The following is a 21123-nucleotide window of genomic DNA, read 5'->3' on the forward strand; positions in this document are numbered from 1 at the left end:
GTTTAACACAGAAACTGCCCTTAGAAATCACCAAATCACACTCACAGAAGGAGCACATTCATTCCATTATGCACGTGGCTATTTGACCAAGGAAATATTTAAAGATTAACCTTTCTTGTCACATGTATATTGAAACATACAGTGAAATGTGAAGTTTCCACATGACCATCACAGTCCAAGGGTGTGCAGGGGGTAGCTCACAAATATCACCGTGCTTCAGAGCTAACATAGTATGCCTACAACCCAGATGTTTCAGGAAAGTGGGAGGAAACTGGAGCACAAGGAAACCCACATGGTGACAAGGAGAACATACAAACTCATTATAGGCAGCGGCAGGAATTGAACGCCAATCGCTGGCGCTGTAAGGCGTTATGTTGACTGCTATGGCACCGTGCCACAACTAAACCCAAGCCCTCTGCTGATGCGGTAACAACAAATGATTCTTGGGCATCACATTGACTATAGCCTTTTTAACCCACACTTCTCCTTTAGGCTTTTTATTTTTGTAGTGTTTATCCAAATCCTTTGAATCTGTGTTTGCCGACTAGGCAGTGGATTCCAGAAATTTTCCAATATGCTGCATGGAATAAATTTCTTCTCCCATCTCCTTTTGAAGTTTTTGCTAATTCTCTACCAATCAATCTCCTTCTGATGTTGACCCTTTGCTACAAAATCACAACACACCTTACAGCACGGATGTTTAACAGCTCGTTTTGTACAGGATGGTGGCTGGGAAGGCAGAGCCCGCCATGCCCGGGAGGCTGTACGTGCATCCCGATTCCCCGGCAACCGGAGCACACTGGATGCGGCAACTCGTCTCCTTCCAGAAACTGAAGCTGACCAACAATCACCTGGACCCATTTGGACATGTAAGTGAGCGGTCACCAGTTAATTAATACAGATACCTGTAAAGGCATGGCCAATTCCCCTCAGACGTGCCCCTACCTTGTCTCCAACATCAAATCGTAATGTCCTTACCCAGGCTGCTGTTGGGGTGGGAGCGGCCTATATTCTTACAACATTGTTATCAGTTCTTTCATTGGCTGCTAAGGCATCTAACAACTCAATTAAAAGAGCACCTTTCACATTTTCAAGATGCTTTGCTGCCAATGGGGCACCTTTAAAGAAAGATTATTGCTTCAATGTAAATTGGTGCACAGCGTGATCCCACAAACAGTAACATGGCAGCAATCAGATAAACTTTTTCAGTGATATTGAAATTGACCAAAAGGCCAGAAAGAAACCCTTCGAAGTGCAGTAGACCTTTTACCTGAGAGGGGTGATGGTGTTTAACTTCTTAGCTGAAGCCCAGAACTTCCACATTGTGGTGTCCCGTTAAAACACCAAGTACATGCTCAGGCCAAATTGACTCAGCTAAGAGTGACCCAGGTGACAACACTATCCATTCAGCCATGGTCATCATCAATCATGGAATCTCCACATACATTATACATTTTAAATGTATAATTCAGGCCATTGTATCAAGTCCATAATCTTGACCCTGTCTTCGATCTCAATGGTTATAGTTAGACTCTCCTTAATAAATAAAAGGTAATTCCTTAATACAACCTCTAATGTTTCATATCAGAAGTTCCATCACCTTTCCAATTCTGCCTTTCCTTTGCACATTCACTTAAAGTGATATTATCACAGGCAATTTATATTAGGAAGCTGTATCTTGTAATTCTACTAATGGAATTGGAATGGACTTTCTATCAATACAATTGTATGCAGAAGCAATTTTCAATGTGTGTGCTCTTACACCATGAAATCACCCCACAACATTAGTGTGTGTGTAATGTTTAATTTACTTTACTTCAATTATAACTTATTTTACTTCATTTATTAATGAAATCATCCATTTTCAATGAATAAAACATAGCAGAGAAAGGAACTTCATCAGTTGTTTCAACTATTTTTAAACAAACATTGCACAACGAGTCCTAACGAAGGGTCTCGGCCCGAAACGTTGACTGTTCATTTCCACGGATGCTGCCCAACCTACTGAGTTCCTCCAGCGTGTTGTACGTGTTGCACAACTCTATCTCAAAGTGATAGATTTAAGGGGTAATTCTACACTCTTGTAGACAGTGTGAATTTGAGATGGTGATATATAATGAAAAAATTTAAATTGATATGTCATAGTTCACATCCTCAATAAACTGCAAAGAACACAGCCCTTAAACTACTTTTGAAGTGTAGTCTAGGGTAATGTCAATTAGCTTGCACAATAAGATCTCAGAAAGAGAAATAATCTGCACATTTGCTTCGTTGGTGTCAAATAATGGCAAGAGTTACACTACCACACACAAAATGCTGATGGAACGCAGCAGGCCAGGCAGCATCTATAGGGAGAAGTGCTGTCGACGTTTCGGGCCGAGACCCTTCGTCAGGACTAACTGAAAGGAAAGATAGTAAGAGATTTGAAAGTAGGAGGGGGAGGGGGAAATGCAAAATGATAGGAGAAGACTGGAGGGGGTGGGATGAAGCTAAGAGCTGAAAAGGTGATTGGCGAAAGTGACACAGAGCTGGAGAAGGGAAAGGATCATGGGACAGGAGGCCTAGGGAGAAAGAAAAGGGGAGGGGGGGGAGCACCAGAGGGAGATGGAAAACAAGCAGAGTGATGGGCAAAGAGAGAGAAAAAAAGAGGAGGGGGGAAAAAACTAAATATATCAGGGATGGGGTAAGAAGGGGAGGAGGGGCATTAACGGAAGTTAGAGAAGTCAATACTCATGCCATCAGGTTGGAGGTTACCCAGCCGGTATATAAGGTGGTGTTCCTCCAACCTGAGTGTGGCTTCATTTTGACAGTAGAGGAGGCCATGTCCCTCTGGTGCTCCCCTCCCCCTTTCTTTCTCCCTGGGCCTCCCGACCCATGATCCTTTCCCTTCTCCCCCTCTGTATCCCTTTTGCCAATCACCTTTCCGGCTCTCAGCTTCATCCCACCCCCTCCGGTCTTCTCCTATCATTTTGCATTTGCCCCTCCCCCCACTACTTTCAAATCTCTTACTATCTTTCCTTTCAGTTAGTCCTGACGAAGGGTCTCGGCCCGAAACGTCAACAGTGCTTCTTCCTATAGATGCTGCCTGGCCTGCTGTGTTCCACCAGCACTTTGTGTGTGTTGCTTGAATTTCCAGCATCTGTAGATTTCCTTGTGAGAATTACACTAGATTATTTGCTCATCTCCAATTACGCTCCTGTATCTTTTAATTCCATCCAAAATTACTGGGGTATGAGTGTCTCTTCTTTTTTCTGTCAATCCACACTTGGTCACTACAAATGTGAAATGTCAGCTTAGCCTGCAAGTGCTAAGTGGACTTTTAACAAAGTGTAAAAGTACTGTCATTGAGATAAATTGAAAGGAACCCTGACTTTCCAATCCATACTTCCTCAAAGTTGGGGGCAAACCCTTTAATAGGCCATTAGAATGCCCAACAGTTAGTTACAAGCATCAGAATGAGGATCATAAATCAAAATACACGATAATCTTCTCTCTGGTATGCAAGTATGCCCAGACAGGAAATAATTCTGCTCCTGAAATAATAATCTTCAATTATTAACTTTCCAGTCGGTACTACATAGAAATAAATTTAGGATTTAAAATTTAATCTCACTCAAAGCCGCATCTGCTGAACCAAAAGATAAATGAAATCAGATCACATCTTCATAAAAAAGCTGTCAGAATAAAGTTTGCAGGTGATAAAATAGGGGACTAATGGCACAGAAGCCATGAACAACTTAAAGCTGATTAATTCTGAAGAAGAAAATTAGCTGGCAAGCTACTGGGAAGTTATATTCAGTTTATAGGCAGTGGAAATCGTTAAACTTTGGAATTATTATGCTATACCATCTGACGTGACCGTTCCAATGCTCTCTTGACTGTCTCATCTTTCAAAATTCAAAGTACAATTTATTATCAAAGTATGTATTCAATACACAACCTTGATGTTTGTCTCCGTACGGGCAGCCACAAAATAAAGAGACCCAATAGAACCCACTGAGAAGACCGTCAAACACACAATATGTAGGGGAAAAAAACAAATCATGCAAACAATAGAAGCAGGCAAACAACATTCAGAACTGAAGTTCACAAAAGTGAGTCCACAGCCAATCCAATCATTAGTTGCAGGCCTCAACCTCAGTTCAGAGCAGAGACAAATAAACCTCAAGGAGCAGTGAGCTGAACAACAGCCTGTCTCTCTCCTCCAGCTCCAACACCCTGACCTTTTCAATCTGGCCCATCACTTAATTCGGCCAAGCCTTGGGTTATTCCTTGCTCTCAGGCCTGGGCCCTGTTGCTTCAATTTGCTCTCAGGCCTGGGCCCAGTTGCTTCAATTTGCTCTCAGGCCTGGGCCCAGTTGCTTCAATTTGCTCTCAGGCCTGGGCCCAGTTGCTTCAGTATGCTCTCAGGCCTGGGCCCTGCCAGATCCATTCAGCCCTGCCCAACCTTTCCAATCTGGTCCAGAGCTTAAATCGGCCAAGCATTGGCTCATTCCCCGGTCTTGTGCCCGGATGCCTCGATACAGTCTGTACCCGCCAGGTCACAACCATGCTACGCCCTCGAGACTTCAGTTCACACCACAAGAATGCTAGGTCATACAGGGTGTTTAAAAGCTCAGCTCATTTTCAACTTAATTCTTGAGCTCAACTCAAAAGCTCATTCTCCCTAAATCAGCTCAAAAGGGAATAACACAAGAGCACATTCTTTTAAACACTCTTTAATGTGAACATGTGTAGTTAATGGTACCAGTTGCTGGTTATGTGCACTCAGCTTGGTTCTTCATTTCAGCTATATTTAGAGAGCACACTAAATGTGCTTCAAATGAAAACAATTGGTTTGTGCAGACAGTTGATCGGTGACTAAATATGCTGCTGATTATAATTTATTAATAGATGTAAAGAGGAAAGTAATCGACTGGCAAAGTTCATGCTTTCCTACCTTTTATGTGTGCTCTTTTACAGTGAAATGGTTAATGTCTGCATAAAAATGTCATATACAAGAACTGAGTATTTGTTCTTTGTTCAGTACCTGGATGGGAATGTTGCTGATTGATTTAGTTGACTATCAATGGGGCACTTTATGCAATAACTTACATTTCAAGGTGCCTTATAGAAAATAATGATGGAGAGTAACCAGGAGTTTTTTAAAAAGTCTACACTCACCAGTTGAGTTGATACACTTCAATGAACGCATTTTCCTCTGAGTTAGACTCTCAGGTCATATCCTGCATTGTTTAAAGTCTGTTTTTTCCTTCTTCTGCATTGAATCTTTTAGTATGAAAGGCAACTGAAAATAGAGAGGTAGAATCAAATGTTGGCATGATTGGTGGTGGGCTCTCATTGAGTGAACCAGTTGTGTTCTTCTAATAATCTTCTGTGGTTACCTTTCTGGTCTTCGTTCAATACAACTTAACAACGTATCATTAGAATTTAGTATTTGTGAATGTTAGTTACTAAACTACTGAGACCACTTGTGCTTCTGTGCTAACAGTATAAAACATACACTTTAGGACAGGTTAGAAGATTTCTTTTTTAATCTGGAACTTCAAGATCAATTATTCAGGTCTCAGCAGAAAGAAAGATTATACATGCAGTGGCTACTTTATTACGTATCTCCTGTAGCTAGTAAATTGACCACTGAGTGTATGTTCATGGTCTTCTACTGCAATGGCCCATCCACTTCAAGGTTCAACATGTGTGTTCAGAGATGCTCCTCTGCACACCACTCTTGTCACACGTGGTTATTTAAGTTACTATCGCCTTCCTTTCAGTTTGAATCAGCCTGGCCCTTCTCCTCTGACATCCCTCATCAACAAAGCACTTTTGTCCACAGAACTGTGCTCACTGGATTTTTTTCCCACAACATCCTTTGTAAACTCCAGAGACTTGTGCATGGACATACCTGTTTATCACAATTTCCGACAAACTCAAACCCACCCCACCTGGAACCAACAATCATTCCAGGGTCAAAGTCACTTAGATCACATTTCTTCCCCATTCTGATGTTTGGTCTGAACAACAACTGAACCTCTTGACCACGTCTGCATGCTTTTATGCATTGAGTTGCTGCCACGTGAATGGCTAACTGGATATTTGCATTGACAAGCAGGTATACGAGTTTACCTAATAAAGTGGCCACTGAATGTATTATTAGAACTTAGTATTTCTGAACATTAGTTACTAAGGTGTACTGAGACCACCTATCTTTCTGTGCTAACAATATAAAGCATGCACTTTAGAACAGGTCAGAGATTTCTCTATGAAAGACAGAAGCTTCAAAATCAATTGCTGATGTCCCAGCAGAAACAGAAATTATAAAAACACAACATTGTACCTTTCTTGCCTCTACTGGTGTTTCAGGAGGTGTGGAGGGGTTGAATTTGAGTCTATTCCCATTCCATTCCACCACATATTGAGAACCAATGTTCAGAGAACAAAAGAGCTCCCAAACTTTTCTAGCACTTTCATCTCTGAGGATTTCTTGCCGAATTTGGCAGCGAAACTGGCCCTGGGACGGATCAATTATTTTACAGGGCATATAAGATTCCCATTGGGAGCTGAGTTTCAGATAACTGTTTCTTTAGACTTGGTAGGATGCTTAGTAGAGAAACTATGGGTCATTATGGCTTGGTGGATGCGTGTAGCACTAATTAAGATGGGAGATCAATTTCTGGCTCATTCCATCACAAATTTAATTTGCTTTTCATATTTTCCATTACTTCAGCACACCATTTCCACTTTTCCTGTGCCACATTCATTGGATGCCAAGTCAAAGGTGTAATTTACTGTCTCTGGATCTGTAACAGTGCTCATTAGAGAAGAAGTTGGCTGAGCACCTTAAGCAGAAGTGGGCCAATTCACTTACTGCCTGTTCCTACTTTTGGAAAGGCACCAAGATTGTTGGGGTTGGGATTATGAACATAGAAAGATGTAAGAAAGACTTGGTTCATTGTAGAATGCAATAGATGCACAGTGGAAAGTATCCTAACTGGTTGTATCATGACCTGGTATGGAAACACCAACGCCCAGGAATGGGAAAATCTACAGAAAGTGGTGCATACAGCTACCCCCACCATTGAGCACATTCACAAGGAGCACTGTTGCAGGACCCACCTCCTAGGCTATGCTGCCTTTTGGTGCTGCTATCGGGCAAGAGGTAAAGAAGCCTCAGGTCTCCCAGCACTAGTTCAGGAGTAGATATTAACCTACAGCCATCAGGTTCCTAAACTGGCATGGATAGCTCCACTCACAACTCTATAATCTACAGACTCACTTTCAAGGACATTTTACACCTCCTATTCTCAGCATTAAGTTGCACAATTTGTCTTCTTTTGCACATTGGTTGTTTGTCAGCCTTTGTTAATGTTTAGTTTTTTTGCAAAATTCTACTGTATTTCTTAACTTTCCTGTCAACGTTTGCAAGAAAATGAACCTCAAAGTAGCATATAATAACATATACATACTTTGATAGTAAATTTTACTTTGACATTGAATCTTCTATTTGTTCTAATGAAGGCAAATAGAGCTACCAAAATGTGTTCTGTCCAACACATCTCATTTTGAAGTGTTTCCCTGTTGTGATGTAGAACTGCCATAGTCAATCTGACTGTAGGAAAGTATCACTCCAAAAAAATAATTTTAGATATTTTAATGAAAGTTACTATTACCAAGAGAATAAAACCTCAGCACTTTCTTTTGAAATACCCCAGGGGATGCTTTACATCCATCTGAGAGAGTCTCTAAATTGACTGCCATGTTGGCTGCCTGTCCATTGTGCCCTTTCTCTGATCCAAGGTGAGCCAACATTCTTCTGGCTCAGAGGTGGGAGCACTATCAACTGTTCCTTTGCTGACACCTTAAGAGATTACTGTCTGAAGAAAGCAGCAGAAGGGAAGTCAAATCTCCAGCTACCCTACACAGAATTAATGTTGGCTCCATTGTCCTCAACAAGGAAATAAATATTTATGACAAAGCTGCACTTGTAACAGAAAACATTCAGATAAGAGAATCTTCTTCTAAATTACCTTCCCTCCTCTGTAAAGAAAAACAGGCACTGAAATGGTCTTGTGCTGCCAACATTCCAAGCATTCTTTGAGCTGATGTCCCTGCTGCTCTCTGGAAGAAATCAACAATAAAAATGAAGGTGACATTTAGCACTTGGATTTGTTATTGATCTGTGGGCCTTGAGCTTGGTTTCCTTGCCTACTAATCACATGGGAAAGGATTTGAGCCCCACTCCGTTCCTCGCCCAGGCAGTGAAGTGCAGATGATGATAACACAGAATAGGACAGGCTCTTCGGCCCACAATATTGTACAATCCTTTAACCAGCTCCAAGATCAATCTAACCCTTGGCCCCTGTAGCCCTCCAACAAAAAACTGAAATCTAAGGTGAGATGCAAGAAAATGTAACGAGACTTTAATCAGAGTGGAATAAAAGCAAAAACACTCAGCATGTCGGGTAGCATCTGTGAGATGAAACAGAGAATCAGAGTTAACTTTCAAGTCCTTGATCCTTTGTCGGAACAGAGGAGAGAGAGAGAGAAAAAGAGGAACCGAGGTTGGGGGTGGGGTGCAGTGAAGGGAGGACAGAACAAGAAATATTTCTGATAGGGTGAGAACAACTGCGTTAATGTAGCCTTTAGGAGCATGTCCTGCCTCTTTCAGCATGTTATATGCTGCTGAAGGCAGAGGTGAAAGCTGATTTATACTTCCGTGTACAGGCTACGCCATAGGCCTGATTTATACTTCTGCATATGTTGATGTGGCTGCGTCGCCTTGCAATTCAACACCAAAACGCTAGTTGGCAGTGGGGTTTCTATGTCACTGTGTTGAGTTTCCTGGTGAGAGACATGGATGAGGAAATGCATTTCAAATATTTTCGGATGTCAGCAGGTAGATTTGACGATTTGTTTCATCATCTCCAACCATTTATTTTGAATCGGTGTATGCACAGCCTACAGACATGGCGGAGAAGAAGCTAATGGAAGTGCATAGGAGGAAATGCAATGCTACCAAGCGGACCAATCACAGTTGTTGCGGTCTGCATCGCTGCAACGTGAGTTACTTTGTTGAGGAGTTACACGTCACCCTATGGCGTAGGGTACAGAGCAGGGTACGCAGTACCTACGGCATAGTTTTGATGCAGAAGTATAAATCAGGCTTAAGGGACATGTCAAGCAGCTCAGGTTGTACTTCTGGAGGGAGAAGAAATGAGCCACAATCACACATGCATGGCAAGTAGGAACGCCAGTTCTGGGACAGACAGAAAGAAAGCTACCTGAATTTGCAGGAAGAATAATTCGATACTGAGTCTAGAAGGTCGCAATGAACAGAGGGCTTCTGGTTTGATCGCTCGGGAGTGAACGTCCCATCCGGTTGTGTTGTGCGGACCCTGAAGGAGACAAGATGGCGATGCAAGCGGCGAAACGGGCAAACATTCGTTTGCCTCCTGAAGTAAACCGCATCTTATACATAAGAAATTTGCCGTACAAAATAACAGCAGAAGAAATGTATGACATATTTGGAAAGTATGGGCCAATCAGACAGATAAGAGTTGGGAATACACCTGAAACGAGAGGAACTGCTTACGTGGTGTACGAAGATATTTTTGATGCCAAGAATGCTTGTGATCACTTGTCTGGTTTTAATGTCTGTAACAGATACCTTGTAGTTTTATACTACAATGCAAATAGGGCATTCCAGAAGATGGATACAAAGAAAAAGGAAGAGCAACTCAAAATTCTCAAGGAAAAGTATGGAATTAACACAGAAACAAAATGAACCATTGAGTCTTTGTTTTAATTTTTGCATTGTAGATATTGTTGAAAGGATTTTGAATAACAAGAAAATGAAAATCTCAAGAATTTGATAGTGTAAGAAAATCATTTACTTAGAACAAGTGGATGGTTATTTTAAATAGTGCCATTTATTTTGGCTCCATTTCCTGGTGAATTATCAAAACAGTTTTTCTTTGTAATTATTTTCCTGATTTAAAGCATGACAATTAAATACAAAAATATATTTAAATTACCTTGTTTTTACTGTAGTGTTGAAACTTTTCTTGTTCATAATGTGCGCACTTGAATTCAAAAATATTAAAATATGGTTCTAAAAAAAATAAAAAATAAAAAATAGAAGGTCACAATGTGCCCAGTCAGAAGAGGAGGTGTTAGCTTTGAGTTGGATCTCGATGCAGGAGACCACAGGCAAAGCTGTCAGAGTCGGAGTGATTGAAGTTTTGGTCACATGTCTTGCTAATATTATCAAAGATACTGATATCTGATAACTTTCAGGAGAAACATAAAAATGGTCTCTGACGGAGCAACAGTAACTTTGTTTTCAACATCACAGGGGATTTGTATATCCAAACTAAGTTACTCATCACGTATCAAAGACTTGAAGTGGATCCAGCTACTCCACATAGAAAATTGAGAGTAATTGCCTTTGCATAACACCTTGTAAAAACTCAAAAATCCTCAAAGTATTTCATCAATGAACTTTAAATTAGTTATTGGTATAAGGTAACAAATACGAATTTGTTTGGAGGATTGACTGACACAGTAATCAAAGAACCTGCTTTTACTGTCCGATATTGAACAGATATAATATTGTCCATTTAGTTAATGTTCACCTGAGATGGCAGATTAGCATTTGATTTAATGTCTCAGTATGGCACCTCATGTACTGAAGTGTACTCAAGTAGGCACCAAAGGTTTCAGTTTAGGTTTTCCGATCGGGTTTCTGCAGTGGGATTTAATAGTGAACCTTCTGAGTGAAAGAAGAAAGAGTGTGCTTCCAAGAGAGAGCAACAAATCAGAATCAGAATCATTATCACTGGCTTATATGTCACGAAATTTCTTGTTTTGCTCAGTAGCACAGTGCAAAGATGTAAAATTACAACAAAAAGCCAAAACAATGGTTTGTATGTCTATGGACCATTCAGAAATCTAATGGCAGGAGCAGGGGAAGGTGTTCCTGAATCATTGAGCCTTCAGGCTCCTGTACCCCCTCCCCAATGGCAGTAATGAGAAGAGGACATGCCCCAGGTGGTGAGGATCCTTACTGAAGGATGCCATCTCTCGAGGCAACGTCTCTTGAAGACTTTTTTGCAGGTGGAGAGGGTTGTGCCCGTGATGGAGCTGGCTGAGTCTACAACTCTCTGCAGCCTCTTGGAATCCTGTGCACTGTGGACTTCAGAAAGGGTAAGGGAACACAAAGCAGTCCTCATAAAGGGATCAGAAGTGGAGAGAGTGAGCAATTTCAAATTCCAAGGTGTCAATATCTCTGAGGATTTAACTTGGACCCAATATATCGATGCATCTAAAAAGGAAGCATGACATTTCATTAGGAGTTTTAGAAGACTTGGTATGGCCCCAAAAACACTCAAAATTTTCTACAGATGTACCATGGAGAGCATTCTAACTGGTTGCATCATCGGCTGGCATGGGGGTAAGGGCTACTAAACAGGATCGAGGTAAGCTGCAGAGAGTTGTAAACTTAGTCAACTCCATCATGGGCACTAGACTCCATAGTATCCAGAACATCTTCATGGAACGATGCCTCAAAAAAGCAACTTCTGTCATTCAGGACCCTCGGAAGGAGGTACAGAAATATGAAGGCACACACTCAATGATTCAGGAACAGCTTCTTCCCCTTTGCCACCATCTGATTCCTAATGAACACTATTTACTACTCTTTTATTTCTATTTTTTGCACTACTTATTTAATTTTACCACACACACACACACACACACACACACACACACACACACACACACACACACACACACACACACACACACACACACACACACACACACACACACACACACACACACACACACACACACACACACACACACACACACTCTCTCCCCCAGGTTTTTTTTCTATATTATTACGTTTTTCATTGTGCTGCCACAAAGTCAACAAATTTCATGACATAGGCTGGTGATATTAACTCTGATTCTGATTTCTACAGCCTCTCACTTCTGCACTATTGGAGCAGCAGGTAAATACAAAGCCAACCATTCTTAACTCAAAACACAGAAACTACAGGGTATACAGTTATAAACTCTACAATTTTCTAATTTATTAACTTACTTCGCCAAACTACCCATCATACCTCAAAGTTACAATATCAATTTTACAATTATATCAATCTTCAAACAGATTGACTGTAAATACAGAGAAAGGCAGAAAACGATGAAATATTTATGCAGCCTGGTCACTTTTGCAAGCTCCCATAAACAACAGTACAATAAATATAGAAGATCTGTTGTGGAAATGAAGACAACAGTGCGAGTGACATTTACTAGATCAGGCCCATCTGAAAGCCCAACTCTGTTCCGTGTTTACACCCGCTTCTGACCTGCTGGATGTTTTCCAGTAGTTGTTGTTTTTACTCCAGATTTCCAGTATCTGCACATTTTCTTTATTTCACCTGTGTGGAAATGTTGACTAAGGCACATTTGACTAGGTCAGAGAGACTGAATCCTTTTCCTTCTGGAGAGGTGGTGTCCTGCGGATTTTCACCTGAGCAGACAGACAGCAACCGCCAGAGACCAGAAATAAAATGAAAAACCACATTTCCACTCGCGATTGTCATTCAGAGGAATTTCCAGCTGTCCCATTATTAATTAATGATGTAATTCCCAAAGATTTCCTTGTAACATGACCACTCCTCTTTATGCATCGTAGAATCCCGCTAGACACGGCAATACTCTCCACAACCTTAGCTGTAATAGTACAGACATGGGGAAGAAACCATTGGCCATAGATCTTTTGTTCATTGTCTGGACCTGGACACATATTTCACTCAATTAGCGTCTTCCTGTTAATCTCGAAAACTCTAATACCAGGTTTCCCCGCTATTCGAAGGCAGTGGGTTCATACAAGACGGTTCGTAAAGCGAAGAAGCAATTACCATTTATTTATAAGGGAAAAATTTGTGAGTGTTCGCAGACCCAAAAAATAACCTACCAAATCATGCCAAATAACACAAAAACTAAAATAACAGTAACATATAGTAAAAGCAGGAAATGATCTGATAAAACACACAACCTATATAAAGTATGAATACTTTTCTCGAATTATTGCAGCACTGTCCACCGTAAAGAAAATTTCACGCAAGCGCTCTCGGCAGAAACACACTTTCCAGTAACCTTTAAGCTATGAAGCTGCCAAATCATACCAAATAACACATAGAAATACACAACCTATATAAAGTAGAAATAACGTACATCCAGTGTAGTTTCACTTACCGGAATTGGGAAGACAGTGAGCACACTGATGATGGTGCGTTAGGCTGAGTCGTCGGAGGTTGGGATGGTGGGAGACTGGGGTGTCATCTCATCGTCGTCTGTTTCCATCAGGGCAGGCAGGTCACTTTCTTCTATGTCTGCCTGCCCCGATGTCGAAGGTCGAGGTTCGCCGTCTGCTGTGGCTTGAAAAACGACAGTATGCTTGACTGCTTAGCCTCGCGCATTTATCTATCATACAGTTCTTTGTAAGCACTCAAACCGTCCTGCAAATATGCCCTAAACCTATGTACCCTTTCAAAATTAAAGTCGTACTTTTCTGCAATCACTGCAGCGCTGTCAATCACAGCGAAAATCTCACGCAATTGCTTCATGTTCAGTTCCTGGACGACTTCACGTTCGCTACTGCGTTCGGCTTCGATTGTTGTCCTTTCCTCTTCATCTGTCAGTTCTTGGTCATGGGATGCCAAATCCTCTTCGACATCATCTTCGTCAACTTCCACAAACCCCAAGCCAAACTCACTATATCCTTACTTCGTTCGCCACGATCGAAACGCTGAATTATGTCCAGTTTTACACTGAGTGTAACACCCTTACGCGCTCTTTTAGGCTTTTCCGGTACCCTAGAACTCATCTTGCTAACTGATGGACAAAATAAATCGACATAAAGCACAGATGCTCAGAGGCACGTGTTTAAGTAATGGCGGCTAGAATGCCATTCGGAATCCGGGGGAGGAGTCCACTGCGCGGCGCGCGGCCTTTTTCTCGTGCACTCCTTTTTTCGCGCGCTCCCTTTTTTCGTAACCGTGAAAACAGCTCCTGTCAGCGAGAACAGGTAACTAATGTAGGTCTTTCATAACGGCGAGGTGTCGTGGAGCAAACGTTCGAAAAATGGGGGATGTCTTTGAGTATTGATGCATTTTATCTCTTTCCCCAGATCATTTTGAATTCCATGCACAAGTACCAACCGAGACTCCACATCGTGAAAGCAGATGAAAATAATGCATTTGGTTCAAAGAACACAGCCTTCTCTACCCATGTATTCACAGAGACAACATTCATTTCAGTCACATCGTACCAGAATCACAAGGTAAGCCGTTTCTCACATTCTCCTCAGATTCAGATTCAGTTTATTGTCATTTAGAAAACACAAATGCAATGCAGTTAAAAAATGAGACAACGTTCCTCCAGGATGATATCACAAAAGCATATGACAAAACAGACTACACTAGAAAATCCACATAACGTTTGGCAATCCCCAATCCAGAGTCCGGAGAGGCTGCTGCGTATTAATATCGCGCTACCGTCTAGCGCATTCCCTGGAAAGGAGCTCCAAATCCACCAGACAAAAACAAGACCAACAACTAAAGCTACAAGACCTGCACAAAACCACATAATTACAACATATAGTTACAACAGTGCGAACAATAGCATAATTGATTTAAAAAAAACAGACTATGGGCACAGTAAAAATAGTCCAAAGATGTTAAAGGACTATAAGTTCAAAAGAAATCACCACACAGTTTCCCCAAGTCCCTAGGGTCCCGACAGACTCGCCATCCCACACCGGCAGCAGAAGGGAATACCCCCGCTATGGTCACATTCAGTCTTCGTAGCCAGATTGGTGTAAGCTTGGAATAAAGAGAATTCCTCAGAGCTGTACCTTTCATTACTGATTCCAGAGTGGATCCAGTTGCATCCGCAATAAAAAAAATTTCTGCAATGTGTGACTGGCCCATCAGTTCAATGACAAAAGGTGTAGTGAGAAATAGGTGACTGTTTCTGAAGTCCAATGGGACCTGAACGAGCCTCCAAAACTGCACGATTTCCTGCTGATTTCTGTGTTCCCAGAAGTACCTGTTGTGTTAAAAGAATATGTTGGAGTGAAGTAGATGGTATTGGAGGGTGAGTCATCTTTGGGACTTCTGCCTTGAAGGCAGGACTGTTTGCCACCCTCCTGGGCCCAGAAGTGAAAGAGGCGTTAATCTACCCTTCTCAAATCAAGCATGTGGCATGTGGCTTTTGGCTTGTGGTCGATTGCTGTCAGCCAAAGCTCTTCTGTATCTTCATAACGGCGGTTTAAGGAGTTGAAGGCACTATACTGTACATATAAAGAAACCAAGTTATTGTTGTTGCATGAGAATGCCTTCCATCACTGAACTGTTTACGGTGCTGATGTGTTGAAGAACGATTCATAAAACATTTTTCAGAATCAGATTTTAACATCACCGGCACGTTATAAAAGTTGTTAACTTCATGGCAGTACTGTAATATGAAATACACGATAAATAAATATATAGAAGAATGAGTTACATTAAGTGTGTATATACCTATTAAATAGTTAAGTTAAAATAAGTATCACAAAGTAACAGAAATAAAAAAAGTAGTGAGGTAGTGTTCATGGGTTCAACATCCGTTTAGAAATCAGAAGGCAGAGGGGAAGAAGATGTTCCTGAATCATTGAATGCATGCCTTCAGGCTTCTGTACCTCCTCTCCTGATGGTAACAGTGAGAAGAGGGCATGTCCTGGGTGGTGGGGATCCTTAATGATGGATGCAGTCTTCCTAGAGTAGGTCTCTTCCAGAATTTACACTATTGACTTGAATGACGATTTGTTGAAAAATTGATAAGCTCGCTTCAAGCGCTCATTTGTTATGCAGACCTGAGTCATGGGACCACAAAGCTGGGAACCTGGAAACTTGTGACTTGAAGAGCTTGGAATGGATACAGGAGAAACTCAATGTAGACTAGAGAAGCTCGGTATGTAGAATCGGGACTCTCGGAATGTAGAGTCAGGACATGCACTGAGAACAGAGGTACCCTCTCCTCAAGCCATCAATGTCAAAACGTCACTGTTCAAACTTTGCTGGTCCATTACTTGACAAGATCCTTCTGTCATGATGGAAACTGAAACAACAGCTTATACATAGGAATTCCAACAGAACATCGCTGCCTCAACAAATCACTCTGACCAATTAATCTCATGGCCAAGGTCAGCTGCTCTCCCTCTGCTGGGTCCATCTTTGTGTGGGCGAGACTTGCCGTCACCGGGTTCAGATACGGCCCAAGTGCAGAGTGAGAGACACTGAAGCAGGTCAATAGATCACAGACTTTAATGCGAACGGCATGAAAGGGAGAAGAAAACAGTAAAAGCTAGGCCAAACGGGGCCATTAACTGAAACTCTCAAATGGACAACGAAGCCGACACTGCGGCTGAAAAGAACAACAAAGAGTAAAACGAACGCCGCTAGTCTTCAGAGTCAGTTGACTCCACCGTCCAATTTCTCAGGCAAGGCGGAATGCAAACAGGCAGCGAAGCGTTGCTGTGTCCAAGTCTCAACAAACACTACGACGAAATGAATGGAGTTAAATACAATGAAATAATAGTTAGCTGGCACGTGCATATTCACGAGCGCAATTGCCGTATCTGCTGCACTGCCGAATCCGTGGTTGTGACACACAGTGAGTGGAAGGAACAGGGTCAATTTGAGTTACACACTTTGAGCTACAATAGCCGACAGAAACATTGTAGTAAAAGTATATATATTCCTTATAATACACAGCTCTCAAGGTTTTCTTTCCGTTGGCTTCATTACAGCAAGATGACATACAAATCATTTGGTTCAACTGAGACGACGGTTGTGTTCTTAAAGACCATGGTAGCATCGTAGTTAGTGTGACACTATTACAGTTCAGAGTGTTAGAATTCTGGTGCTGCCTATAAGGAGTTTGTACACTCTCCCCCGTGAACGCAAGGGTTTCTTCCGTGGGCTCCAGTTTCCTCCCACAGCCCAAAGACATGAGGGTTAGTAGGTTAATTGATCATTGTTAGGCTGGGGTTAAATGGGTGGGTTGCTAGACAGCATGGCTTGTAGGGTTTTAAGAACCTGTTCTGTACTGTATCTCTAAATAAAATCCCATAAATCCCATAGTCCAAAGAATCACCTTGTCCCAATTACAAGATGGATTGTAACAAATGACCAAGACTTCTGCTGCTGTTAACTCTCCTGCTGAAGTAGAAGAGGAGCAGATAGAGGGAAATGTCACCACACAGATTCCACTCCAAATCCAAGATCCTGTTGACTTGGAAACAGATCATTACTCCTGCATCACTGTTGGTTCAAAATCCTGGTACTCCCAAACAGTCTGCAGCATGTTATAAGACCATAAGACCTTAAACAATAGGAGCAGAATTAGGCTATTCAGCCAATAAAGTCTGCTCCGCCATTCCATCGTGGCTGATTTATTATCCCTCTCAACCCCATTTCCTTGCCTTCTCCTAGTAACCTTTGACACTCTTACTAATCAAACTCCTCTTTAAATATACTCAATGACTTGGCCTCTATGGCAACAAATTGCACAGGTTCACCACCCTCTGCCTAAACATATCTCTCTTCATCTCTATTCTAAAGGGATGATCTATTCTGAGGCTGAACCCTCTGGTCATGGACTCCCTCGCCAGAGAAAACATTCTCTTCAAGGCAAATCTATCTAAGCCTTTCAATATTCAATAAGTTTCAATGAAATTCATCTCTATTTTTTCTAAACTTCAGCAAGTACAGGCCCAGAGCCAAAAAGGACTCCTCACGCATTAACCCATTCATTCCCAGAATCATTCTTGCGAGTCTCCTCTGGATCCTCTCCAATACCAGCACATCCTTTCTTAGATAAGGGATCCGAATCTGCTCACAATACTTCAAGTGCAGTCTGACCAATGCCTTATACAGCCTCAGTTATGACAATTTTACAAGTTTTATATGTTGGATTCCACATCATTGAGGCTTTATAAAGCACTGTCATGGGAAATTAGCATTTGAAAGAACATGACACTGGGTATTGAGGATAAACTCTGTTACGAACCCCGTAACTGGGTCACTTACCAGCAAAGATAGAGAGGTCCGTTGAAGTCTGATGGTACTATTTTTCACAGTATTTATTGGTAAAAATACACAAAAATAATACCCATGCAAACATACAGATAATATACGTTGTCAATACTAACTCTAAAAGTGCGGGTATAATAATAATCAATAAGAAATAAGCTCTATCGTTGTCTAGGGGATAATGTGTTGTCCGATGGAAATATAAAAAGTCATTTAGATCATGTAGGCTGCAGCCTTTGGTTGGAGTCACGAGAGGGATTTTTGAAACTTGCCAGCTTTTCCTTTTTATGATGTCGATCCTTCCAGAGTTCCGTTGGTGTTGGTTTCTCCTTTTAGCTAAAGCCGTTCTTCCATGGTAAGGCCCGCCAATTCCTTGGCAAATGGAAAAGGACGCACGCGGGCCCCCACCGGCTGTCTCTCTTAAACGCTGTCATGGGATTTCTAGCGTTTCTCCTGGTGCGTCTGAAGGGGTTGTTCCCCAGACCCTCTTTTATCCTTACTCACGGGGTCTCAGATGTCAATCAGGTTGGGATGATGCAATCCCTCAACCAGCCCACTCTGGTCATTCCCTGAGGGCTTCAATGAATAGTACAGTACTCAATACACAATTCTGTCTCCAAGAGACAATAGCCGTTATCAATGGTTCCGCCTTGCTGAGGCCAGGACACATTCCAAGCCTGTGTATTCTGGATGTCTCTCTCTCATTTCCTGGGTCCCAGACCCAAATTAATAGCGATCTTGCGATTCTCGAAAAGGAGGGGGCTACTTTGTACCCTTCGGCCCCTCAGAGTTGTGGCACATTCGTAACAACTAAAAGGAAAAAGTGGCTTTTATTATTCTTTCCTTATAATTGCATTTAACAAATCTGCCAATTCATTTGGAACTAGAACCCATGAAGAATCCATCATTTATCTATGCATATATATATTGACCCTAAACTTCCACTCCCTGTTCTGTTGTAAATTTGGCAGACAGCACCCATTAACGCAGCCCACCAGACCTAACCATCACATCAGCCACTCCTCTCCAGAGTCCCTCAGCACCCATCTTCCCTCCATGCAATGCCACTTTATGCTTACATTTCACACCTCATATCTACACTGACACAGTCATGGGCCTAATGTGTTTCATATCCTGATAACCAGAAGAGTTCCTTTTGACTTTGGCACTTTATCATTTCCTGTCAGAGTCACCTTATGTTCAGATACTGTACCTAGTGTCACAATCAGTCTATGTACTGCATATAAGCTAATCTTACGTATATAAAGCTAAACTCAACAGTTTCTTGTATCTTGTGTTTTATACGGTTGTTTTTACATTTATTTATTGTGTTTTTATGGTTATAGTGTTATCTTATGCTGCATCAAATCCGGAGTAACAATCACTTTGTTCTGCTTTACACTCGTGTACTGAAGAATGCAAATAAATCTTGAATCTTGTGACTTGAGATTCTGCCACCTGCTTCAGATAGGCACTGGGAATCGGAAACTTGCCATGACACTTGATTGCCTTGCATGGGATAACATGATAACACAGAGGTTATAACAAAACTGTCATCCTGTATGGGAGCAACATGCACAGAATGCTGGAGGAACTCAGCAGGCTAGGCAGCATCTATGGAAAAGAGAACAGTCGACATTTCAGGCCGAGGTGTCAACTGTACTCTTTTCCATAGATGCTGCCTGGCCTACTGAATTCCTCCAGTATTTTGTGTGTTGCTTGGATTTCCAGCACCTGCAGATTTTCTGTTGTTTGTCATCCTGCATGGGAACTGTCTCCCTATAAACAGAATTGTCAGGATCATTAATTTAACAGGAATGCTCAAAAGTTAACATGAAGAAATTGGACTGAATGATTTTGCCAGGAATTCTGTCAGTCTGGAAAGCTAACTGGGAATCACTGCAAATGGTTCCAGGCCAATACTCAGCTCTCTACAGCAGATGGTGTTGTTTTAATGGAAGATAGATATTTGAAAATGTCAACCAGATTGATAGGATGGGAACCAGTATGAGGACGAGCCAGCAGGTTTACAAGTAGATGATGGGTGTGACATGAATGGAAGGAAGGACAAGCCAATGATTGGGTACAACTGCAGACAGAGCAAAGAGTTAAATTGTACCAGAGGCAAAAGTCAAAAGGGCAGGACGGAAGGTGCTATATAAATGAATGTAGTGTTTGGAATAAGGTGGATGAACTCATGGCGCAATTCGAGACTGGTCGGTATGACGTTGTGGGCATCACTGAGCCATGGCTGAAAGAAGGTCATAGTTAATATCAAGGGATATACTTTGTATTGAAAGGACAGGCAGGAAGGCTTAGGCGGTGGCGTGGTTCTGTTGGTAAGAGATGGAATTACATCTTTAGAAAGGAGTGACATAGGGTCAGAAAATGTCGGATCTTTGTGGGTGGAGTTGGGAAACTGCAAGGGTGAAAAAAAAACATTATGGGAATCATATATAGGCCTCCAAATAGTAGCCAAGGTGTGGCATTGAAGGGAGCTGGAAAGGGCATGTAATAAGGGTAATGTTACCATTGTAAGGGGGACTTCAAGGGGATTGGGAAAACCAGGTTGGTGTTGAATCACAAGAGAGGGAATTTGTTGAATGCCTCCCAGATGGCTTTTTAGAGCAGTTTGTGCTTGAGCCTACTCAGAGAAAGGCTATCTTAGATTGGGTGTTGTATAATAATCCAGATTTTATTAAGGATCTTAAGCTTAGGAGGTAGTGATCATAATGTCATTGAATTCGTACTACAGTTTGAGAGGGAGAAGCATAAGTCAGATGTATTAGTATTGCAATGAAAGGAAAGGAACTACAGAGGCATGAGAGAGGAGCTTGCCCAGGTGGATTGGACAGGGGACACTGGCGGGGATGACGGCAGAGCAGAGGTGGCTGAAATTTCTGGGAATAGTTCACAAGATGCAGGATAGATGTGTCCCACAGAAGGTGGTTTTCAAATCACAGGAGTAGGCAACCGAGGC

The 21123-nt window shown here is 41.8% G+C and overlaps 2 protein-coding genes across 2 annotated transcripts in view; both read left to right on the plus strand.

Moving 5' to 3' along the window:
• Positions 1-21123, plus strand: part of tbx4 (T-box transcription factor 4) — an 89840-nt gene that overhangs the window by 50268 nt on the left and 18449 nt on the right. Inside the window, exons 4-5 of the mRNA XM_073052897.1 lie at positions 722-869; positions 14198-14350. Coding sequence (XP_072908998.1) covers positions 722-869; positions 14198-14350 — 301 coding nt within the window. The remainder of the gene's footprint in view (positions 1-721; positions 870-14197; positions 14351-21123) is intronic.
• Positions 9357-10027, plus strand: LOC140731392 (splicing factor 3B subunit 6). The gene has a single exon (XM_073052895.1). The coding sequence runs from the start codon at positions 9407-9409 to the stop codon at positions 9779-9781; it is 375 nt and encodes a 124-aa protein (XP_072908996.1). The 5' UTR covers positions 9357-9406; the 3' UTR covers positions 9782-10027.

The sequence above is a fragment of the Hemitrygon akajei genome, chromosome 8 (assembly GCF_048418815.1).
Source record: "Hemitrygon akajei chromosome 8, sHemAka1.3, whole genome shotgun sequence".
Classification (NCBI taxonomy): domain Eukaryota; kingdom Metazoa; phylum Chordata; class Chondrichthyes; order Myliobatiformes; family Dasyatidae; genus Hemitrygon; species Hemitrygon akajei.

Bases quoted from the DNA above. Each gene is read 5' to 3' on its own strand.
- LOC140731392 (XM_073052895.1), top strand. From the start codon at position 9,407: ATGGCGATGCAAGCGGCGAAACGGGCAAACATTCGTTTGCCTCCTGAA.